At 37.3% G+C, this 26,113-nt stretch overlaps 1 protein-coding gene across 1 annotated transcript in view; it reads left to right on the top strand.

Annotated features, from left to right (window-relative positions):
- MAPK1 (mitogen-activated protein kinase 1) overlaps positions 1-8,731 on the top strand; it is a 36,134-nt gene extending 27,403 nt beyond the window's left edge. Inside the window, exons 7-9 of the mRNA XM_083803505.1 lie at positions 1,339-1,448; positions 2,102-2,229; positions 4,587-8,731. Of these exons, the coding sequence (XP_083659631.1) occupies positions 1,339-1,448; positions 2,102-2,218 (227 nt within the window). The 3' untranslated portion in view covers positions 2,219-2,229; positions 4,587-8,731. The remainder of the gene's footprint in view (positions 1-1,338; positions 1,449-2,101; positions 2,230-4,586) is intronic.
- Positions 8,732-26,113: the final 17,382 nt, after the last annotated feature.

Here is a 26,113-nt window from a genome sequence, read left to right as displayed (position 1 = left end):
AACAGCTGTGATTTATTCTGCTTTTGTAGTGCTCATCAGTGTGAGAATTTTTTTTCTGTGAGATTCTGACAGCAAATTGCAGCCATGCCTATGTGCTCAGCTGCTGGGGGAACATGCAGTTAGCGTGACTTCTGTAACACCTTTTCATCTAAATCTTGAGAGTAGCTTTGACAGCAGTCTTTCAAAAAGCTGTTTGCCATCATTTCAGTAAAAGCAATCTGCACAACATGGAGAGCAAGCATGTGAGTTTCCCGTGTTGAGAAAACTGCATGAAAATGTTTAATGTTAATTGTTACACAAGCCTTGCAGCTTTTTAAAGCTGCCGTTGAACGTGCTGGTAAATTTCTGTATGTCCTGCAGTGCTTTATATCCATCCAGGCATCTTATCCTGATACAAAGCTAGAACTGCCTTGGTGCAGTGAGAAGTTTGTATTTGAGTTTTGCTGTAAATAATGTAATGAGGAGGAGAAATGGAATGGAACTTAATGATTCTGCAAATATCTTTGGTCGTCTTGCTTCTATAATCATTCTGTTTCCATTCCCAAGAAAAGAAAAACGTGTTACAACCAAAGTAGCTGAACAATTGCAGTAACTCTGCTTTGTAACATTTGCCCAGAGTTTCATCAGACCTCGTGTTCTGTCTTACAGGATCTTCAAGTTCTCTGTGGGTTCTTTACAAGTTGCCTTCTACAGATTTTGCCTAAATCTCACAAATGTGAACATATTTGCACCTTTAGCTGGAGAATGTCTTCTGGGTTACTTATAATACTGTACTACGAATATATAATATTCTTTAATAACTTCTGGATGACACTTTCATCATTAAACAGATCAGTTTTCTTTTCAAAATGAGAACATATTCTTGATTACTTGTTCATTTCAGACAAGGTCTATCTTGTTTTGGATTTCTATGCCAAAAATTCAAAGATCTGTTTGAGTGATGAAAAAAATCTATTCAATTTCTGTTGTAGTTGAAAGCAGTTTGTGCCATAGAGGTCTGTGCAGTTCTTTCCCTTAACATTATCTTTGACACTGTACAGCCTTTGAAAGGGTATATGGTCTGTAGAATTGTTCTTAAGACCTACCAGATGGTGCCAAAGGCAGTTGTAACTTAGGAACGCTGATAGGATGAGCAGAGGAAAGGCATACTGCCCAAGTCAAAGGAAGCATTCTACTGTTTTTGTTCCTGCTGCTACAGCTGCGGAATTCCAGCTGTGAATTGAAATTAACACAAAACTTAGGGAAGCCTGTCTTTTCTATGTAGCCTGTCTTTAACATTGCTTGTACTTTGCAGTTTATAGTGAATATTAAACTCTTGCTTACTTTTTTTCTTCTTAGCACTTGATTTGTTGGATAAAATGTTGACCTTTAATCCTCATAAGCGAATTGAAGTGGAGCAAGCTTTAGCCCATCCATATCTGGAGCAGTATTACGATCCAAGTGATGAGGTAAAGACATTGTTAAAATGTAAATGTTGTTGATTAAATGATACATTATTTTTTCATTAGTTTAAGGACAATAATTGATTGAATATACAATTGATGTTCTGCTTTTATTTTATATTTCTTATTTTAGTACTACATTTTGGAAACTCAACAAGAAATGAATAGATGCTAAGGAATACTCTTTGAAAATGGAACTTCTCAGTTCACTGTGGTTTTGCTTCATAATGGCTGAGATAAAGTCAGGAGAATAAAGTTTGCCACCAGTTTATGCGCTTAAAAGCCCCCCAAACTGAACTTGATTTAGTTCATATTATGCTGGTGGGATTTCACCTTTCTGGTGAAGAAGGAGGGGAGGAGGAAATAAGGAGGGGGACAGTACAGTATTTCAGATCATTTTTCTTCAGGTAGTTACTAAGTTACTTCGTCAAATATTTTACTGTGTGTTTTAAATTTTCCTATGATTCAATTTATGGTTCAATTTGGTAAGCTGAACTAATAAAGCACATGAGGGACTAATAGAATGAGTTGTTCCTTGAAGATGGCACAATATTAGACATTTTCGTGAAGCACATTATTTTCAGATTTTTTTCGCATACAGGGACTGCGTGAAATATACTAAAAATAAATAAGTAACAATGTGTCTCTATATTATTAAGCCTGTAGCTGAAGCACCCTTCAAGTTTGATATGGAGTTGGATGACTTGCCGAAGGAAAAGCTGAAAGAATTGATTTTTGAGGAAACTGCTAGATTCCAGCCAGGATATCCATCTTAAATTGTGCATAGGTAAAGTCACAGCAATAAGAAACCATTTGGGAAAGGGGAAAGAATTCTGTAACTCTCTGGCTACCACTAGGGAAATGTATAACTGACTGTTTCTATTGATATGCTAACTAGCTCCTGAAGTAAAAACTTTCTGCTTATTCCATTGGCATCAGTCCTATTCTGTTACTGAAGAAATGGGTTTATTTTACTCTGCAACACTGAAATGTCTACAGGGAATCCAGGCAATTGTCTTGAGATGTTTACCTACTTTTTAGGTTACATTTAAGGAATAAGAATTACATCTAATTAGTGCTTCTCAGAATAAAAGCCGTGTGAACACTTTTTGAAATGCAAATCTTACTTAAAAAAAAAAAAAAAACTTGTCAAGGGGACAGTGATCTTCATTCAAGATACTAGAGTATTTTGTCATATGGCTTCAAATGCTTTTTAAAAAATTCTTCCTTAAATGTAATGTGCAGAGGAGAAACCTTTTAAACTATTTAAAAACAAACGAAAATCCCAGAACCATAAAACTTCGGTATAACTTCCAGTACTTCTGAAATAATTGTATGACTAAATAGCTGTCTAGCTATTCTTAAATTAATTATGATTATACTTGCTAATATTTTGAAGATTTAAACTTTCTTAATTTAAAATGTACTGATACTTGCTGTCTCTGACACTGTTTTATTTTTTCAAATCAATAAACTTAACTGGTCTTTCATGTACCATGAGGCTTGCAAGTCTCACTAGTTTCATACAAAATTGGTCAAATACTTACCTGAATGATTTTTCCAACACTTGAGAAACTTCAGTGATACTGCTAGTAGTTTAAAGTATGTAAGCTGTGTGGCTAGACAAGAAAAACAACCCAAAGACAACAGCCTAATATGTTGCCTATTTTGTGGGCTTAAAAATGGATCCTGTGCTATTCTCTACCAATGTTCTACAAGTATATCATCTCTGCCTGGCAGTTCTAGCAGAAAGGTTAAGTTTAGAGCCTGTGAGCATCTCCATTGCAAGAAATCTAAGACCTTGACAGCAGTGTGTAGAAACTGTATTGCTTTGCTATAACCAGTAATTTTTCTGCACTAAAAATGGGATTTCAGTTTCTGCATTGCTTATACCTCCAGTTTCTTTTATTTAATGTTGCACTGGTAGAAAGGAAAAAAAGTTGAGGAAACTGTTGAAAATGGTTTTGACTTTAACAGGGATAACTTCTGTTGTCACTAGTTTGAATATTGAATATAATTATGTTGAATATCAAAGTTCACGACAGAAGTAATTTTGATTTTTAGAAAGTGTTTCATTTGTAAAGCTTACTAGCTAACATTCACAGCTATTTTAATAATTAAAATTTAGATAAATCTGAGGCTCATACTCTGGGCTTTTATTACTAGTTGGGCATTACCAATAGAATTAGAACTGGGGTGCAATAACATGTCTGGTACCCACTAGGAGTACATGCACACATTCTGAAAGAAAATAACATAAATGGAGTAAGATGAAACCTGCTATTAAAAGGCCATAGAATCAAGGAGGGAGAACAAATAGCTAGCATTGTGGCAAATCAGTTTATGATCTCTGCTCCTTTCCTCTTTGCCCAGACCACACTTCCCTAGGTTGTATTAGGGATTAAGGGATAAAGATACCTATCGGGGATCCAGTGCTAAGGGAAATTTCTTTGAATGCTATTACGAGAAGTTGATTTGGTTGATGTGATGCTGAAATTTAAGTGTTTTACTTAACTTGATAATGATATGCTGGTATATTGTACAAATCTGTCGTTAGAATTATTAGATACTCTGTTTCACAGCAGTTTAAGTAGCTGACGTAGTGAAAACTGGTCCTTAGCAGTTGGCTTGGACTGCACAGTAACAAGTCTCTTCCTGTGCACTTCTACTCTCCTCCCCAACCCCACACTTTATCAGCTAGCTCTGCTCAGTGTGTTATTTCCTGTCATAGTTTTTGATTGTAGTTTTTGGAATTAAGAAGCCATGTGAAAATAAGCAATTATTCAAATAAATAATGAGTAATTTGGAGAAAGGTAAAAATATCTTCCTGTTTAATAGTCATGTTTCTGTATTTTGTCACTTAGGAGTTTAAAAGGACTTACACAGGGAACGGCTTGTGTTTGGGGGGGGTTATAACCCATGTGGATAACGAAGCTAACATTTTAAATAGTTGGTCTCCTGGCTACTTGCTAGGCTAAGGAGTTTCTCAGGGAAAGCTTTTTTTAAAATAATATATATTGGTACTGCTGTCTCTGACTTATGGTAAGACATGGTGTATAAAAACACAAATAGGAAAATGTATCTGTTTTGAAAGACAATGTTAAAACTTTCTTCACTTAAATATGTCTCTGCTCTTTTTTGTAGGACAAGGACTTAAAGGACTGGGCATGCTCAAACGTTGCTGTTCCTCTTCCCAGTTCTTTATTGTTGGTCATGTCTTGTGGCCTCTCTCAGCTTATCCACTAACTCCTTTGAGCCATTCAGGAGGGCAGTTCCTGGTAGTTTTGGCTTTTCATGCTTTCAATGAATCTTTTAAGCCTGAAGAATTGTAATTTACACTCCTATGCGTAATGCCCATTGTTGACCTGTTGCAGTACTGTACTGTAAGTGCACCTACTGCTGGCCGTGTTTTAACTGCTTGCTTTCTGGTTTGAAAGATGCAGTGGTTCCTTTCACTCCTGGATCAATATCCAAGAAGATAATTCATTAACCGATAAGAAGTTTACACCATGAACTATGTTTTTCTGACTTTACTGAAGTCGCTGGCATTTTTTTTTAGAAAAGCTACTATTCAGGGCACTTTAAGTCAGTGACATCCCAGATTTTTTTTGCACTTCCTTTTTAAATAGAAATGGTTAGCATCCAGTGGGGTTTATACCATTATGCTATGGATTACAGCATAAGTCGTGTTCATGTTAATCTTGCTTATGCACTTGTTTGGGTGTCCTGTGCTGTACATATAGGTATTCTATACAGCGTAATAGCCACATAGGAACCCATCTTAATTGAATTCATCTAAGAAACATTTTTCCGTGTATTGATGAAACTTGTACCTTTTCTCCCTGCCTTTTTTAAGAGATCATTTAAAGTTTAACCATGTTGGAGGCGTAGTACTTCCAAAGTTCATACCATATAGTAGTGTTTATAAGACTTGTGCAAAGAGAATGAGTGGCAGCTCGCCAACTTATATTTATTCACCGTGTGGTGGAAGATTAGCAAAGAACATAATGGCATGATGACCTACAGGTGAATGCTTTTCTTTGTGGAAGGCATCTGAATGTGGTGGTAAGCGAGAAACCAAAATATGATGTTAATAAACTCAGTCTACATACTGCATACCAATGAAATGCTTCAAATGAGGATTGATAGTTTTACATTTTAATCACTGACATTCAGAATTCTTGCAGAGAGGAACACTGCATCTTTAAATGAGAAAGTCTGAATTTACTTTTGCTCCTACAGCATGTCAGCATCTCAAGTTCATTTCTTGCAACCTACACTATGGTGATTTGTAATCAAGCCTCCATGAGCTCGTGACATGAAGTACTGTTCTGTTGTCAAGTACTATCAAACTTTTCTGATAATGCTGAGTTAGGACAACCAAACAAAGCTAGCACTAAATAATGTTTAAAATTGTATACCTTTTAATGATCTTTTCAAGTATTTGTTACTGAAATTGTATAATGTGGAGTTTACTAGGTGTTATGTTCCAGTGCAGTGCCTCCTTTTCTTTCCCCACTGCTCTCTGTGGTGAGAAATTTGCCTTGTTTAAAATAATTACTGTGCCCTCGCATGACTGTTAAAGCTTTCTGTGCAAAGATGATTGTCTAAGTGCCACATGCCTATGATTGAGAGAAAAAAAAATATTGTTACCTCTGAGTTGTGTTCAACTGAAATGCTATTCAACAAATAACTTAGGAAAAATAGTTCTATTTTTAGCTTTTCATATCTCTGCTGTCTTTTTCTCATTTTATTTTGGCAGCAGTGAAGAATGGATTGTATAGACTGCTTGCTAATATGAACAAAATGCACTTGTAATTCCTGGAAATAAATTTAAATCTTATATCTTCACATTAACATAAAGGATTAGTTTTTGGTTTCCTCTTGGGTAATGTGTTTGAATGGAAATCAGGTTCAATTGCTACTGTAGTATACAAGGATGCTTGCTGGTTAATAACTCCAGGCTTCCTCATACCACTTAAGTCTGTTTTTCAAAGAAAAGAAAGCCATTAACTTAGATTTCAATAGATAAGGGTGCTTACAAGATTCCATTTCAAAATTTTCCTTTTCGTATAGTTTGAGTGTTAGCCTACCAAAACTAATTTTTAATAAGCAAGGGTTCATTTTAAAGGGCATTTTTGATTAGGAAATTCCTGTGGTACATAAATCTCTGTTGCGTGGAACATATTAGGAGCATTATCAGGACACTGCACAAGTGATCATTGAATTGTGGTATGGAACCTATGCTAAAAAACATTTCTATAGAAGAAATATGCACTTGACTGTTGATACTAGTGTAGAAATTTCTTTTGACATTTCTACACATCTTTACCAAAATGCTTTCCTCACTTGGTTTGGAGAAGCTGAAATATTTCTAGAATCTCTGCTACTTGTACCATCGTCATTACTACAGGAATCATGGTTGGAAAGATGACTGTTACTGAAATTAGTTTGTAACACCTCAGTTTTAATTTATTAAGGAAGAATTTTGGCAGCTTGTTTCATCCTTCTTTCCCAGTAATTTTTTCATATTTTTTTTAATTTTGGATTTTGGGGGAGCTGGAGATTTACCTTTGCAATCTGTCTCTCGGGATGAGAAGCCAAGGGTTTGCTTTACCTAACATCTGGTGCTTTCAGGCTTTCTTCCTTAGCTATCCTGCTGAATCAAATTGGCATCCATCAGTATCAGTAACTGCATTCATCTATCTTCTACTGAATTCAGTACACATTGTTAAGCAGAATTTGTTAAAGTGTCAAGTGCAGAAGCGTGATTATTTTTTTTGTCAGACTTTGAAAATAGTTTAAAAGAAGGTGCCTATAACAACACTGTTAGGTCAGCTATTTCATCATTTTACACTGATTTTTTTTCTCTTTTATCTACTTTTTGTATTTTTAGAGCAGAGAACCGAAACTCGTAACTGAAGTAACATGTATTTCATGGTAAAGATGTTTTGGGAATAAGGAATGTAAACAGTTGATTGTCAAAACATTCCAACTTTATAGCTGAAGAAAAATATGCAAACATGAACTTCTTATCGATGCTTTGGCAAAGAAGCATCTTATTCTGCTATCCTGACTGTCACCAGAATCTTCCTCATCAATATTACGTATATATATATATATAGTCGAAGTGTACAACACACTACATGGGTCGAGCGGTGTGGTGCACTATGAGCTTTCAGGAGTAGCAGGTGGTGACATAACTCAGCAGTGGCCAAATGAAACCCAAGGAGTTTAGCATGGTTTTCCTTACAGAATGGGAGAAAAAGTAAAACCTGTTGTTGCTGCCCACTGTAATACGCTGTGTTATATTTATACCATGTCGAAGTTGTTTGCTGAGCAACTGTACTATAGATTTAAACTTTATTAATATATATTTGCTTATGTTAGTGTAGTTTATATAGTCCTTGGTTATTGATAAATTTATTGTGTTGTTACAGCACAGTGATATGGTATAAATATAGGTCTATACATACACACAATATACTCATGAATTTGGTCCCTTGCATAGTACTTTTATATTTGTACAGCAATGTCTTCAAGTAATCCCGGATTTTAGGGGAAGTATTTTTGTAAATGCAGTGGTTTAAACAGAAAATCCAAACAATCCTTTTACTAAGTTTTAAATTCATTTGTGGTTCAAAATGGTTTAGTTAACAATTGAAATCAAGACACTAAATTAGTGAAAAGTGCACATTAGTAAAGTGAAGCTTACAATGTTTTTTTTTGTAGCATGTGCTGTGATCAAACTAAGTGAAACATTGGAGGAAATGTAAAAGTTGGACTACCTTTGTAAATCTAGAACAAATTTCTAAAGGTTGCAGCTGGATTACTTACTATTGTTGCCTTTTCTTGTGTTGTATCAGTGTAGAGCACTCTTAAAATACTCAAACTGCTTTGTCTTTGCTTTGTACTGTTGGTGCCTTCTTAGTCATGTACCCCACAAGTCATGCATAGCTAATTTAGTTAATGGTAAGTTTAAAATTTAAGAAAAAGGCAAAGGAAGATTTTATATAAAAAACTAAAAAAAATAAATCATTTTCTGTATGTTCTTATTCATTGTAACAATTAAACGTTTATATTGTGACAGATTTGTGATTTGGTTAATCTGTATAGATCAATTGTAAGTAGCAAAGGTTTATATTTCGTCTTATTCTTTTAATGTTGTAAACGTTTGTGATTTTCTTTTTTAAATCAGGTAACTTAATGTTCTGTTTTGTTTTTGGCATCTGAATCTTGTAAAAACAAATGCAAAGAAAATCATTAAATTGTGTCCCTGTATTACCAAATCAGCATAGTACTGTGCGTATATAAAAAAAGACTGGAATTTCGCTTTAAAATGAGCTGTTTTATAAATCATACACTGTATTACATTAGCATGTCTAAAAAATGACTGTCACTTGAACAGTGTAGTAGCAAGTAGCCTACATGAATATTTTAAAATACACAAGTGTGTTTGTTTTAGTGTATGACTATACCAGCTTGAAATTAAATTAGGGAAGCCATCCAAAAAAAATACACGTAAAGTTTGTAGACAGGCAGAAGTGTTGTATCTTTGTGGCAAGAAAGTTTTGAAAGCCATTAGTATTTTGAACTATTGAGCATGGATTGTTTTGACTCTCTTGATATTATAGCTATAGCCCATTTCCCAGGAAATCTTGAAAAGAATTACTTGAGCAATCCTTAAAGACCAAATGTTTTCATTTTGCTATGAAAAAGGTTCTTCTCACCAAGGTTTGAAACATTCTGTGATGTCTGGGAGCAGTGCACTGTTACATCGCTGTAATGGGCTTTATATGGTTTTTATGTTTATATTTTTAAGCCTAAAATCAAGCTGTGCCAAAGAACCGAGCTCTTAAAAGATGTAATTGGATGATGGCAGCTAAAAACTTCTGTAATTAATATGGAAACAGAAAAAATGTGACCTGAAACGTAACAAGTGTTTATCAGTAACTGACAGGTCTGTGACAACTCTGAAAACTGGCTTGTTAAAATTCATCTCTCCATCCCCTCTCTGGCTTTCACAGCGGCGAATGCATTTTCTTCCAGAATGTTACAGAATTTAATTTGGCTATAGATAGGGTTATGCATGTTCTTTTTCTCTGAATGTAGCTGCCTTTGTCTTTTTGTTCCTGCCGGCAGTACATTGGATTGCAACATAGGTATTTCAGTGAGTTACTTCAAGGTATAACAAAACTGCAGCTTGTCACAGTGGAGGTTTTGACAAGCTGCTGATTAGCACTCTTGTAATGCTTGTTTAAGTGGGGTTAGTTAAAATATGCGTATTTTCTGTGTTCCACCAGAATCGGACACTGATCCTTTGATCTTTTCTATCTGTGAGCTTGAAGCGTAATGGGCAGTCTTAAACTCCTGGAGTCAAAGACTGTATAGGTGGGTACTTGGGTTTGTTCGTGTGGGCTGGGCTGTTGTAGCTAGAGTGCCCTGGAAGCTGAACCCCCAGGGCTGGGGGAGATGGTGCACTCAAATACAAAGTAAAAATGCTTTCGAGTATAAGCAATGTCTCTGCTGCCAGTACTTTCTCTACAGACCAAAGATGCACGCTTCCATGTTGTGTACATTTTATTTTGCTATTCTTGCTACTAATTTACAGATAACACTTGACAAGCTTAAAAAATAAAAGTGTAGAAGACTTAAACTTTAATAACATCAATACATGCCATTTCTGTTGATGGTTATCTTGCTCTGTCGCACATGAAACTCCTCAGCTTCAGAAGAGTTCTGCAGCTTGAACTCTGGTTTCTGAGAAGGCTTTGGTTACTCTGCAAAGCGATGTTCTGTCACTTGTACAAGTGCAAGAGGTGACCAGTGTTCAAATGTGGCTCTGCTCATGCTGTGTTCATGTGAATGTTAATCTTGGAAGTTAGATATGAGAATTGTTCTGTAAACCCTTTATCTTTCTATTTTATGAATTACGCACACAAATTCAGGTATCCTTCACAACTCTTTCACAACTTTGTCCATTTTTTCAGTGTGTCTTGCTATTTTACCAATTTACTTTTCTCTGTCATCTTAATTAAAAGTGAATCTAAATTCTCAGTTGTTCCAAAAATCTGTGGGATTCATGAGATTCTGGTGATAACAGCTTACTGATCATATTAATTAAACTGATGTAAATCCACTGAAGAGGTAAGCATAAAAACTGGAAGGTCTCCTGAGATTGTTCCTGTTGAAAGCATAGTATGTGATCTGGTAACTGTGTTGATTTCTGGGACGGCAATGTAAAAACATACAAGGAACAAAAAGGGACAATACATTTATGTAAGATGTGATGTGAAACCCCATTCTACTGGGTTTTTGTTGCTGTTGGGAACTTCAGCCTGAGATTCAACAGACCCTGGTTCAAATTTTTCTCTTTTTGACTCCAAATATTTTTTAATACTTTGTGAATACTGGAAACTTCTTGCTACTTTTCTAAAATTGCCTCTCATCTTCCTCGCAGCACACACACACTTACAAGTAGCTTATGTTTGTGCAGGAAAGCTGGTCAAAGGAATCTTTTTTTCTGATTCTGTGGAAAAGAGCAAGAAATACCTTGCCAGCATGTTGGGTTTCCAGCATTTTCTCATCTAAAAATACTGAGTTAAATACTCTTGGTTATCTTGTGAGTCTCCCTGTGCATTTGTGTGATGCTCAACTGTATTAGCTTGTCAACTGAAATACTACTTCTCTATGTCTCCTGCCATTGCTGCTTGGACTGAGCTGACCTTTAATCTTGCTGAGTTATTACTGTCTTCCAGCAATGCTTCTCTTCCTCAGGGTTTATAGGTTCCATGATGGCATTTTTCTCCCAAGTCCTTTAACTGCTACAACCTCTGTTCTTTTCTTTCTTTTGCTGGCTGTAGTTCACATACAGTCTCTCAACTCCACTTTCGTTCATTTTTTTCTGTAAAACTGAGCCACAGACCCAGCTGTGCTTCATGGAGCTGGGCCCTGGGTACAGGCAGCTGACTTAGGGCCTGTTGGTTACACTCCAACCACTGGCTTTAGGGAGGAAACATGCACAGCACAATGCAGTTCCCCTCCTGCGGTCACCGTAGTGCCTAGGGCAACACCAGCGAAGTTGTTGCGCAGTACAGTGATCTGTTAATTCCACCTTACAATTTTAATGCCAACCTTGAACACACAACCCAGAAATAACAATGGAAAACTGTTTTAGTCTCTCCAGCTATGATGCATTCTTTCATGCTTCTAAAAACTATTTCAAAATTTCTAGCAAAAAATAGTAAAACCCAAAGCTGGAAGAGAATAGCATACTTAAAAAAAAAAAAAAAAAAAAAAAAAAGAAAAAAAGCTATTACTGAAAAAGACTTGAAATGCACCTTCTGCTTTTGTTCTTATATCTAAAAGTAAATGGCTTCTTCCGAAGATGTTTTTCTGCCTTAAAACAGCAAATGCAAAAATGCTGAATATTCAGAATTTTGGCTTGAGACTTACTGAATTGATTATATCACAAGTGAGTGGAACAATTCAGGGGAAGGTTTTTTAGTTGAGCCTTTCTCCTAGCTCACCTTTAATTTCAATAGCTAGCTCTTGAGAGAAAATTTTGGCTAAAAAACCAGTCTATATTCCTGTGTTAAAGTCTTAAAACTCACAAATATTCTAGCTTGTAGTTGAGACATCTTAGACTCAAGTTCAAAACAGATTTTTTTAAAGTGTTATGTTTTTTTAAAAGCTCTGCTAGTCCTTGTACATGCATATACTTTTGCAGGCTCATTGAATAGGTAGGCCACAGAAATGTGAAGGGAACAAACTTTTGCAGGTCAGTTTACACGAAAGTACTTACATGAACATTGTTGGTGTCACTGTAGCTGTGTTTAATTCTGTTTGCTCTCATGTGCAGTGTATATGCAGTCCTCAGGACAAAGGTGGGGATTAAGGAAAAAACAAACTGGTCATTTTTTAAGTATTCTTTTGTAGTTAAACTTAATTTGTAAGCTTGTTTTTGAGGGTGGTTTGGTATGCTGGGAGAATTGTATTAAGCTGTTTTTACAGCTGACTTGATGACATTTCTCTAACTATAATATGCTGTTATTCCAGCATGGCAAAGGTCTGTGTAATTCATGTGCGCCCAACGTAATCACTGGTTTTCTTCTTTTGACAATAAATGGCATTGTACCAAAAGCAATATATCCTGTGTGTAGTTAGTAGTGGAAATAATTATTACTGTGCAGCTTTTATTTTCTTTGTATTTCCAGCAGTTGCCACTAGCATGGATTTTGTGCATTGACAGTTGTTCCAGGCTATTAAAGATGGTCGTTTTTTTGTTTTGCTTTTTTTGTGTGTGTGTGTTTTTGCCTTTTTTGGGGGGGGGGCGGGGGGGGGTAGCATCCTGAATAATATGTTTGCTTTCTGGAAGCTGCTGCTGTACTTTGAAGCAGAAAAGGGTTGCATCTGATGCTGCAATAAGGTTATTTTCTTCTGAGTCTTACCAGAATACATCTAGAACTAGAGTATCTTCAGAAATGCTCCTCTACGTTTTTCCTCTTGAGAAAGGCCCAGGCTCAACACCAGCATCATTAGAGCCAAGGATTATAAGACAGCAGAAGGGCTTTTTTCTCTGCTTGATTTTGGGATTCTGCTAAGCTACGCTCAGCCTTATTAGATCATGGCACTGTAAAAAGACTTGTGGAATGCTGCAACTGGTTTTGCTCACCAACTACTTAACTTCAGACCAGATGAGAACGCACAGGCAATATGCAATGCATGGGAACTCTCTAGTCTTAAGTTCTGTCTCTTCTGACCCCTCAGTAGCAATTCTGCACTACTGGCTTTGCAAGTAAATCTGCCCTGGATAACTTTCCTTTAAAAGAGGGAAGCTTTGCTTAGAACTTTCTGGGTGCTCAAGAGGACAAGGTATTAAGATAGTTATCTCCCCACCACTTGCGTCTGACTACTAGTGTGTAGTACTCATCATACCGAAGTATCACTGTACCAAAAAAAAAAAAAAGTATTGTAGAAATAACAGGGGTGAAGAACTTGCTCTTCTCAACATGTATATTCTTCCTTGCTTTCAAAGTCTGTAGAAAAATACCTACTTTCAGTCATAACTGAATAGCTTTTCTGCATTGTGTGCACATTTTTCTCTGCTGTCTCCTACTCTTTACATGTGACTTATTTTACTGCTAATGGTGTTACAAAAACTGTAGTACTACAGGTGTCGTATGGTAACTTGTAAATAAAATTACCGTAAACACATGGTCAAGTTATTTGTGGTGCTGCTCTGTAAACGTGTGACATTACCTTAGCTCTAAATCTTAACTGCACTTTCCTGAAGGACCTGTACATCGTACTTAGAGCAGTCTGGTCCTAGTAACAAGTTCCAGGAAACTATAGCATGACAGCAATTATTTCTACACAGTAACTTTGCAACATAATTTTCTAGAAGACAGTAAATCAACACATGTCAAACTGATTGTTAGTGGAGCGGTAATACATTTTACGTAAATATCTCTAATAATTCACAAAGCAAGTGGAAAACAAAATTATTTATGGTTGGAAGCTGATTAGGAAACTTGCTGTTATAGGATTTTGACCTTGGAGCTTATCAGCTCCAGCAAAGGACTTCTTTCCTATCCAAGTGAGAGGCTGGAGGAAAAAGTGGTAGAGTTCTGACTTGTGTAGAGAACACAAAGTGTTGTGCTTTAGTTAAAACCGTAAAAGATATACTCCCGTGCTGCATTTTGTTCATGGTTGGTATGCAGTAGTCAGAAATTGAGCACCAAGTGCTGGGTGGCTGGATCCAGAGGTGTGCAGGAAGGAGGAAAGGTATGGCAGGCACTGCCAGGAGCCAATAGGGATGTTTATGAACAATGTGCCCTTCTTCTTCTAGAAAACAGTCCTGAGGAAATCTAATCAGCAGTCAGATGTTAAGCATTTCCAAGCAATTTGCCGTTGTGTATGCATGTGTTGTGGATGGCCTGTCATTGGTTGGTATAGCAGTAGATGATATTTAATGATTTTTGTGCCATTTCTCCGGGGGATGGATGCATCCCTTAGTCAATCCTACAGCATGCTTTAAGAAAATATTAAAATGGCTGAATTTCCTGGAGTGTTGCAGAGATGAGAGATTTGCCATTCCCAAATCCCTGAGGCTGCAGTCAGCTGTCTTTTACATATTCAGATAAAAAGTATCTTTCTAATCCTTACCAGGGAAATAGGCCTTTTTAGAAAGGTATACCTGAGTTGGATGGGGAAGCAGAGGGATCGGCTGGTTGAAATACATGGTCCTTAAAGCTGTTCCTTCCATCACAGTATCTCTATGGAATCATCCTCTGAAGTTTTCTCTTCCATTTCCTTATTGCTTCATCCTTTTTTTTTTTTTTCCTGTCAGTGCAGACTGAATGCTGTTTCTTTGTTTGTGAGTGATTAGATTTTCCTCCCTCCACCACTATTTGCATTCACCTGGAAGCAGTATTCACTCCAGCTTTGATTTTGTAATCTGTTATTATTGTTATTTTGTTATTGTTGTTGTTATTATTTTCCTCTGAGGACAGTCAATAGCTGATTTTCTTGTAAGGTAAGGTGATGCTTCCCTGTGAGATAGTACTAAAAACCTTGGCTAGTACCTTTGGCTATGCTGGCTTTGTTTTGTACAATGGACTTGACAGAGATATATCAAGAAGGATTTTGCCTTCCTTGTGTATTGTGGTGATGGTCATTGAGTGTATTAATTTGAAAAAAAAAATGTTTTAAGAAAACGTAAGGTTTAGAAAATGTTTGGTGCATTCATTTTGAAAAAATAATTGTCCTAATGATCTGCAGTGCAAGCACAGTTATTTGAAGGAATGGGCAACAGAGCTCCAGTGACAATCATGCAGCACTTGCACAGCATGTGGTTTGGAGTTGTTTTGAGACTGCCCAGGGGGGGAAGAGCAGAAAAGAGTTGCAACTCTGGTGAGCCAAAAAATATGATGTGATGCTGTCTAATACTGTTAGCTATATTCAGAATTTAAATAGCACTAAGCATATGAGCAAAGAACAAGTAATTTCAAGTTGTGGACATCCAATACTTTGGGCCAGACTTAAGACACTGCCAGCCATATTCTGTTGAAAGTGACTGTATTAATGCATTTATTTTAGACTATAGCTTCCCTTCATGCTTTTATTAATTAAGAAAATAGCTTTCCATTCACATCAATCATTTCAAGTCAAGAGAAAGAAATGACCTTTCAGTGTTGCTCATGACTTTGAATGACTGGATATGCCAACGTTCCTGCTCCTCAGCTTTCAACCGCTCTTGTAATTCTTCACCTTATTTCTTCCCTCTAAATATGCTTTTCTGCAGCTGTGACATACAGTCCTTGAGAGCCTGATTCTTTTTAAGGGATATAGATTAATTAAGAGGCAAATACTTATTATGTGGAAACATTTATCTGGAAACTGTTCCACTTAAGATGGATCAAACTGTTTCTCAAAGCAGGAGCTGTGACACTGTAGCTTGTGGCCTTTTACCTTAAGGGGCAATTGAGCCTATTTACAGCAAGCATATTGAACTAAATATTTAGTTCAGAGAATAAACACGCTCAAAATAAATGCAATACTTCTCATAATAAAATGTCATGCCCATGATAGCTATTGAATGGAATCTCTGACACACAGAAAGCAACCAAACTACAAACAAACAGGTATTAGAAAACAAAAATGTCTCAGGAGTAATCCTCTCAAGTGAATGAAATCCTTGTGTGTAGCAGAGTTTGTCTGAAGGTGCTGATTATAACCCAAGTGTTTTTTGTGGGTAGAGGTGGGCAGCAACAATGAAGCTTGTGGCATTTCTTGTATAAACATCGCTATCTGCAAATTGCCACACACCTCCTCAAACAAAAATAGCAATTAATTAACCAAGAGAGGCTATTTCAGCTCTTAAATTGCTTATTCCAGATATTTGAGTATTGCCGTGGCATTCATTTGCACTGAAAATGGATTCATGATGACATTTTTGTGTTAAAGCATTGAAATTTTGCATGTGTATATTTTGTTTTTACTTAAATGTATGAGTCACCTGAATACCTAGTCATTTTCATTGTAGGAAAAAAAACACAACAACATTTCAGTGATCTTACATTGCTATTGCCTGCTAACTGTACTTGAATTTGGAGGAGGGGAAACCTTATTTGCTTTTCTCTTCAAGTGCACGCTTCTATGCTCTGGATTATTTTTAGAATAAAATAAACTTCAAGTAAACTAGTAATAATGACAAAGTCACTGTCTGGCCTGTTCAGGAATAACAAGTACATTTGTATACCCTTTGCAGCTACTTGTGTAGTGAGGAGCTAGCTAATATCTAAAAAGCCTGAAGAAAATGGATACGTAAACCCAGCTTGTACTCTCCTACAAACACAATCCCCATATCCTCCTACATGCCACTGTACCACAGGCTAGCAGCTTCCAGGAATTGGTAGTCAGCAGACGTTATGATGCTACTGAGTGTTTTTTCTGATGTCATGGGGTTTTATTAGGTCCAAAAGTTTGACCACCCCAGTGCCCTGTCTCCCTCAGCAAGTAATAGGTGCTGCCAGAGGTGCTTTACCTTGTATGCCCTTCCAGAGATTTACTGGTTTTCAATTTGTTGTCTCTTGTAATCCGTTGTTTTTCTTCAGTCCATTCTGTTGGGAAGGCTTAAACATTGTCCTAGAATTGGATTAATGCCTGGCCTTAGCTGAAGAATGGGCACTCCAAGGGGGACATGGGCCAGCAGTGGGTACCCAGGGAGAAATGTAAGAACAAGGCGAAATGTAAGAAAGGCGAGCGTATTTTGCCAGAATGCTTTCTTGCAGAGTTTATGGCTCAGAGATGTTTTCCTATTTCATAGGTCTAATGAACTGTCTACTTAGAATTTTATTTGTATTTCTTATGGCTTTGTCAGTAATTATTTTGAGATCTTTTTGTAATTCTTTGCAGTTATATGATAGCTTTTGTAAAATGTATATTAAGCTAACACAGATAATCATTGAAAACATCAGGTTGGAAGGAAGTTCTGAAGGTCATCTGGTCCAACCCCTGATGACCACAGTGAAGATGTGGTGACCTGGACTGCCTCTGGACTGCATGAGGCTGAAGAAGACCTACTCAAAAAGAGGCGGATGATGTAGATCTTTAGTTCTTATTGCTTATGTCATGGGCATGGAATTTACCATTTCACTTTTATTTTTACCCATGCTTCAGTCACGTTCACCTGTATGCTATACAGGGTGGTGCTCCTCACAACATCCTTTTCTGTTTTGACTGGAAGACAGTGTTTAGCAAAGAATGTCATTTACGTTTGTGCAGAGCCTTTAGCTACTGTGGAGATGCAAACAATAAGCCCCTCTGCGCCGTACAGGCTGCCCTTCCTGGCACCATCAACGATGTTCCTGGCTGGAGCACACAGCAGAAGGTGCACCATCATAGTTTGTGCTGTTCCTGCTCTTGGGCTAGGATATTGTTTTTCTTGGGCTATTTGCACTTTTCAAGCACTGGGCTTTACACATAGACACAATCTATATTCTAGAAATTATAAGCCATTTAATGTAACATTCACTATTCATTTTGTCTGTAACAGGGCTATAAAGTATCCAGAGAGCAAAAAAGGAGATAAAATTGCCCTAGAAAAGACATAATAATACGTTTCATTCAGCCTCCCACTAGAAGCCTTGTCTCCATGAAAACCCTAATAAAAGCTGTTAAAGGAAAAGCATAACTATAGCTTAGACCTACGTACTTCAAAGCTCTCCTGCATATTCCAGTAATTGTAGAACTGTTGGACCTGTAATTGTGCCATCTGCTGGTGGAAAGTAGCCACGAATATCATTTATATAAATAACCTTGCTGAATGACAGTTAAACATGACTATAAAATAGCAAAAATTATGATGATAACACCTCAGGGTGTTCTGAAAAAATATTGTATAAATTCTCTAGAACTGTAGCTCCAATAGTTATCAAAGGCTAACCTAGCAACTATTTAGGGTTCTGTTCACTTCAAAACTGTGAGTGAATGATATATGTTCGTGTGATGTTTTTTTGTGTGTGTGGTGTGTTTTTGTTTGTTTGTTTGTTTTTTAAGCAGGCAGAGAGGCAGAGTCATAATGTGTGTGTAGTATGACTGATCAAGGTAGTAAATATGAGGATTAAAAGAAAATTTTGTTGGACGGGGACTGATTTGATCATACACCCCCCCCCCCCCTTTTTTTTTCTAGTTTCTGTTATAGGTCTAAGCAATTCCAACCACCTACGAATAAAGCATAACACCCTGTTAGGGAATGAGGCACAGAAGCATGGTGAAACATTGGGTACTTTCTTAATATAAATATTAATGAATAGTATTATGCTAGTTACGACTGTCAAACTTTGTACAATCTGTTCTTCTTGTCTCCTTACCTTTCCACCCCTTTTCATATGTAGTGACGTAAGTATCAAAAGAGTAATTCAGGATAAAGGATAGCCATTTTTTGGAACTGAGAGAAAACAGGATTGGAGCTTGATTATATGAAAAATTACTAAACTCTTGTGTGGTTTAAAATCCCTGTTTACATGTGAGTCGGTCTCTCTCTTGTAATTATATCCAAGGAATTGCAAAATCTTATTTGTAGTCATGGAAAAGCATCTTGCAGGAAGTTTCTGGATACTAATGTTCAGGGTATCTTGTTGGTTCTAACAGTGATTCTGAAGGCTTTGCAATGTTGTTTATTCACTGCTTTGCACCCTGCTCAGAAAGGTACTCCACCTACTGTATAATTCTCTGAGCTGACAAAAAAGCAGATACCACTTTTGTGATTAAATATGAGTTACATTTACTTGTGCTTGTGTGCTCCTGCTCGAGCAGCAGGTTTGGTCCTGTCTTGTGCCTCACTGAGCCGTGCAGAAGTCTTAAGTGACTTTTTTTTAGAGCCTGAAGATTTGAGGTTCCCCAGAAATGAGGCACTGGATTTTAATTTTTTGCAAAAAGGATGGCTGAACAGTGATTTGATGAGGATACTTGGGAGCACAACAGCAAAATCCAGGATATAAAATGGATTTCAATAATGAACACCAGAGTATCAACATCTCCAAAACTTATGTACCAATTCAGATGGCATTTCAATATTTGCATTTCAACCCTGTATTACCAGCCAACCTCCTCCTACCCTGGCACACTGCAGAACATGAAGCAGCAGCATTCCCTCTGGTTTTATTTTAAGGAATTGTTATTGCATGCTATGACATATGCCTGGCAGCTTTCATGTTTAGTGCTGGTCTCTACTGTCTCAAGCAGATGTAAGATAGACTTTTCTAGCTTCCTCCCACCCTTGTTCCAGTCATTCAAAATGCAAGCCATGCTGTGGCTTTAAAGGTTAAAGCCCCCTTTGCTACAGGCAGGTCTCCCCCTTCCCATCCTGCCCCCTTCGCTGTGCTGCCTCACTGTGCTAGAAGTTGAACCAGTGACTGTGCCAGGCTCAGAAAACATTTTGACAAACATGTAGCTACCAGAGCAGAACAAAATAAGTATTCAGTAGCTGTGTGGCACAGTTCATAGCACAGCGTGTACTGTGTGCATAGTGCCTTATGACCAAGCAACACACTTATTTAACGCAAATATTTTTTCTTGGTATAACATCTTGCAAGGATTTCTTCATATAAAACTGTACTGCAGCTGTAAGCAAATTTGATTTATGAAATGGGTATGAAGTACAGCAGAAGGAGTGAGACTTCAATGCTATTAACTCACTATGTGCCAGCCTTGCCAACTTGCATTTGTTTTCAGATTTTTGAGCACATCTATGGGAACATAAAATGGAAATCTAGATATGGAATATGCTCTAGCTTGACACATATTAACAGGTAAGGCTGCTTTGTTATTCACCTATGGATATCGTGGATATTCTACATGACTTCTCAAGAGATTTTCCTTGCCAGGAATAATTTGCTGGGACCTGCGACTCCTTGGAAACAGGGACTTGCATTGTTTCCACATCATATGGATCACAGATACATCTTTGATATTAAGATGGCCAAAATACATGCACAGCTAGCCCCATCCTGTCAAATACCTAGCAACTAACTGACTGGACCAGTTTCTGGAAACATAATTTGTGTGCTCTCGATCTCTGCAATCTTGCATCTCTGACAATATTTTTAAACAGAGATGAATTCAATTTCTCATGTGACCCTTAGAAGCTCTGTCCAATAATATACAAGGTGATACACAACAGAACAGCAAATCCAGCATACCCTGTCTGGTCACTGCCTTCCTGCTGCCAATGCTGAAGGTGCCAAAAGTGAACTACTCACTCAAGAAAATACGTAGTTGTGCTATACACTAAAATATGACCTTATATAACTGAGTTACGAACAAGGGACTACGATGTGGTCAATAAGTTCAGATGCTGGCTATCTTCTGTAATTTCTGCTGTGTCTTTTTTCCTTTTCTATGCCAATTTCGTGGTTTGGGTTGTCAAGCAGTCAAATCAGGGCAGTTACTGAACATACTTATTCAGGTTCAGGGATGGCAAGATAAGCTCTACAGGCAAGAGACTGATTGAGAAGTATCTGCTTTTTCTTCTGTATGAATGCTAGCATTTTATTTAATGACAACCACATGAAAAATATTTGTATTGGAGAAGCAAAAAAAATGCTGCCAAAATAAACAACAGTAGATCTGTGGTTATGTTTTGGCAGAAAGTCTAGGCAGTTCTTAAAGCTCAGCTGCAGATTATTTCACTGGCCACACCAAGTTCAATACTGAACAGCAATATTACTGCAGGTTGGGGTTCAAAAGTGCTGACAGATATTTGCTCTCACTATGCCTTACCGAAGCTTCTGTAACAAGCAGGATGTAATCAAATACTGTGATTGACAGCGTTATACGGGAAAATAGGCGATGCTTGCATGCACTGATCTTGTCTTTAACTAGTTCCCCTATTTCTCTGTTATCAGAAATATTCAACCCATTTGATCTAAAAGTTATAAAGGAAGTTCACATATTTATCTGTCAATAATTATGTAAGAATGTTTTTAAGAAGTTGACTCAGACATCTAGTAAAAAAATTAAATACAAGATTGGCCACAAGGTGGAGCCAGTACAGTAGCAGGCGTATCTTCCGAGTTAAAGAAAACGTTGTGTTACTTTGTCTCCCTCGGTATTTCAGTAGCATCAGCATCTTTAAGAGGATTGTTCACTTTTCACAGTTACTGAGGCAGCATTGAAGAAAACCAAAACCAGGTAGTTAGGGTGAAGAATTCATATTTAAAGAAATCCATCCAACAAATGAAACTCTTGCATCTAATCTGACCTAGAAAGCTATAAATCAGTGATGCTTTTTTCTTGACACTGACCTAAGGTAGCCTTTGGACTCAGTTGCATTCTCCATGAGTTTATAAAATTAAGTGCCTTGAGGAAAAGAAAGAATGATTGGGGGGGTGGGGGGGACACGACACACACTCATCAAGAGTGTATTTCCCTCTCTATAAGTGTTGTCTAGGCTTTGAACTTTGCAAGTCTGCTTGCTTAGAAAGAAAGGTGAGAATAGGAAAGTATTCATGTTCTTGAAGTCAGAACATCAATTCTGAAATGCATTTGGGGATCCTAATGAAGAATCACTTGAATACCTGGCAATTAGCCAAGCAGATAGATGTGATCATCAGGCTGTCAAAATAGGTAAAGAACAGTCATGTGTTTGACTATTGGAATCCACAGTTCAAGAAATCATTTGATAACTTGAAGAATGATCTGAAAAAAGATGTAGAAACAACTCATAAATTGAAAAATGTGTTTTATAAAAGGCTATACCCAAAAGGATGTCTATACTAAGTTTCATTGTCTCTTCAGTCTTACGGATGAAGGAATAGAGAGCTGAAAGATAAAACTAAATACATTGAAGGGAAAAATAACATTTATATCTTTATTGATTACAGTAATTAATGACTGGAACAACAAATTAATTTGTAAATTGAGACAGGATGTTCCAGGATGTCCCAAGAAAGAAAGAGAAAGGAACTAAACAAATCCTAAACAGAAAAAGCTTGAATCCCTGCCTTTAGCCAACTGTTTTGCATATATAGCCAAGCATATGCAGAATGTATTTAGAATGTATTTATACAAAATATGTATCAACAGAAAATAAATCTCTAGTTTTCTACAGCTCACAAAACACAGGTTTAACTTCTCAGATATGTAATAGCTGCCTAATATCGCCAGAGTCTGTAGCTACATGAACGAGATGACAATCTTACATAATGGTGGATTTTACAATATATATGTGTACATTGAAAGAGCTTCTATAGTTCTTTTTATTCTACTACCTTTTCCTTTTGCCTTAGAGAAATGTAGCTTCTGGTATCTTTATTGATAAATACAGACAATGCATGCTAGCATCTGGTTTTGTGCTTTAAACCACTATAGTCCTCGTAAAGTGCAATTAGTTTGTATGTGTTGCTGTGCTGGTTTATTGTGTTGCCAGTCTTATTTGCATGCGAAATTGAGATTCAAATATTCCACTACACTGTGTAATTTACTCACCAGGAGTGAATAGCTGCAAAACTGATGATATGCCGTTTCCAGTCTCATCATGATAAAGGGCCGTCTGATTCTTGTCTACAGTCCAGGTATATCTCACTGGAGGTACAACCTAGCCCCCTCTGCTTTCAGAATCCCCCACCCACTTTCAGGGGTTCATAATAGTTCTGTCTTTTCAGTTTTTGGATATGATCTAAACCCCCCAAAGCAGCTTGGGATAGCTTATAATAACTGTCACTCTTTCAGAGATCAGGGGAATGATACAGAATTGCAGGGCTTCCCAACTTACTGAACTATGCAAGTAGCTGCTCGCAGTCCCTGCAGTCCCTCCGCTTTTGAGCAGTTCTTCTGCATTTGAAGACAATCAGAACTTCATGCATCCAGCATCCTTTTCTCTCCACAGCTTACCTAGTACAAGAAACAATTTTCAGGTATAAATATGGCTGACACTTGTGATCACCCTTTCATTACTGTGCTCCTATCAAATGATTCTAATCACCCCAATGATTAGAGACAATGTATACACCTGAATTGGGCATCTGAAGTGATGGATGCAAATTTTTTTCCACCTCACATCCATCTATATGTATATGAGTATATGTTCACATCTGTTCCTATATAAAATCGTGATAAAAAAATATAGCCCCCAAATTTCTCTGCCTACTGTCCACTTGAGGATACCTTGAGACTTCAAAATATTTTGAGAGCGCTGACTGCATCACTTGATATTCTCTGATCCGTTGAAGCAGTAGCTTCACTGCAACTTTTCTGTTTGCAGGTTTTACATTGGTGTTGTAGTACAACCAAATACTTACTCTTAATGGTTTCAAAAATCACGCCAAATGAAAAGATAGTAATTTCCTTGTTTGCCCTAAATATCTCCCTGCACACAGTGCTAGACAAATGACAAAAATATGCTGTGACAAGCACCAGTATAATTTGTTTATGAACTAACAGTGAGCTGGTTTGCAATTAATGCATAATATTATCTTTTCATATTATATAATCAGAAGTTTGTTCTACTTTTGTCTCTTCCCATAAGTAATCTCCACAAAGAAGTACCAGCTAGCTAGTACCAGCTAGCTTTTTGTTTCTTTGTTTGTTTCTCAATTTCATTTTAAAGACCAACACCCTTTATAACATTCATTATATGTCAGCTATTCCTATACTATACTCCTTAACCTGGCTTCTGCCAAGAAGAAGATGTATATTCTTTTCCTTGGAGAACTTGGGAGAACACAGTGTTATAAATGTGAGTAACTGACAAGAGCAAGCTCCTCTCCTCTCCTCTCCAAAAAAAATTTTTTCCTCTTTCTGTAGTCTTCTTTCAGCTAAAGCAAAGACCACAGATCTTGACAATTCAGAGACCAATTGATTTTTTAAAAATTTGGTTAAAGTCTCCAAATGTTTGAGGAACAAAGGAAGGAATGATCCTGAAATTCTTTCTCAATTTAGGTGCCTTTAGTAATCCTTCCTGCCTCTACTTGTCACATTTGGAGTTTGTCTAGTTTCCAGAATGGCTTATGGTTTTTAGTACAATTCACCTACCAGTTCTCTTTCTAACGTGCTAATCCACAAAGACAATGACTGAGTGCCAGCTCTACAGCTCCCATAAGCCAGTGAATTCCAGAACTATAGACCATAACCTTGATTAGAATCCTTAATAAGAAACAGTAACACATCCCTGCTCTTATTACAGAATTATATTTAAACTGAAGTTTCATGATGCAGAGCACGCAACAGAAACATAGGCAAGAGTTGTCAGACTGTCAAAATCAGCGCCATTAAAGTGCTGTGCATTATATTACTGATGATAATATGGTTGTGATATAATTAGGACACTACGCAGGATTTAGTAGTAGTAGTATGACATCTGCTTTGCTAATCAAGATCAGAGCTCAACTGTGAAAGGCAGACTTCACCCTAAGAGTTTATAATCCAAACACTGTAGAGATTGAGATTCAGCATTTCTCAATTTCTTCCACGCTTTTTAAGTTATTTTGCTATCCCAGTGGACTATACACAGTACTGTCAAGTACATCACGTTGTACCAGAGGTTCATTTGTATAAGCAACTTTAACCTGCTACTGAAGGCATTGAATACATCCTTGACATGTCTTTATCTTAAAAAAAGAGAGAGAGAGAGAAAGGGATGGTATTCTAACAGTGCAGCTTGTGTATTTGTTACTAGGGAAACAAATAGCAAAGAGAAAGAAACCCTCAGTGTCCTTGTCATTTGGATCTTTCAGTGGAGAAGCGAAGCTTGTGTTAAAACAATGGAAACATTGTTCTACTTTCAGGATCCTTTGCTGTCCTCACTGAATGACAGACACTTCTTTCTCCCCCTTGTCCATCTTGTCATCTCTGAAAAGGAGAACCACTTCTATGCTCAGGATTGGACTACTTTTTTTGGCTTTTTTTTTTTTAATTCCCCATGTAGAGTTTAAAACCTGTGCCTGTGTAACCTGTTCAGTTCCTAACACCTAAGGCAAGATCACAGCATGTCTCTCGAGGAAAACAGGAGACACCAGGTGTCTGCATCCACTCTGCAGAAAAGCATGTACAGCAGCACAAGTGGTCCCATGTTTGCACTCCTTTGAGTCAGTGCTGAACCAGAGCATGGCATCTGACCAGCAAGACACCAGAGAGGGAAAGGTACTGCAGCATCTGCCACATCTCAGAACCAGGACCCTGTGCAGCCAACAGTCACTGATGGGGACTGTGCGCGTGTGGTATCAGGGCCTTTTGGGTTTGGGGGCTGTGTACTGTGAAGGGAGCTTTGCCACCAGTTCAGCAAACCAGTGAGGTGCCAGTCACAGCTTATGTGGACTGACGCAGATGTGGGATGGGGAGCACTACCTGCAGAAATTTTGTTTTTTATTGTGACCTTCTGCTTGTTGCTTAATATTACTCATTCCTAATAAAAAAAAAAAAAAGAAAAAAGAAAAAAAGAGGATAAAAGTTGAAACTATGGTAAACATACTGTGGTATGGTACTGTCAAACCCATCATAAATATTAACTGCTATTAAAAAACCGAAGCATAACTTCTTAAGTATGCATACAGGAGTATTTTTTAGATAATAGTATGGCAGCAGGCTGAGTGCATAGGGTATAGAATCAGCTGTACCAGATCAAAACAGCTGTCCATCTGACTAAGGAGACTTAAGTCTTTCTTGTTAAG

This window comes from Anser anser (genome assembly GCF_964211835.1).
Source record: "Anser anser genome assembly, chromosome: 18".
Lineage (NCBI taxonomy): Eukaryota > Metazoa > Chordata > Aves > Anseriformes > Anatidae > Anser > Anser anser.
The sequence above is the reverse complement of the archived record's forward strand: the minus strand, read 5'-3'. Positions and strand labels throughout refer to the sequence as shown.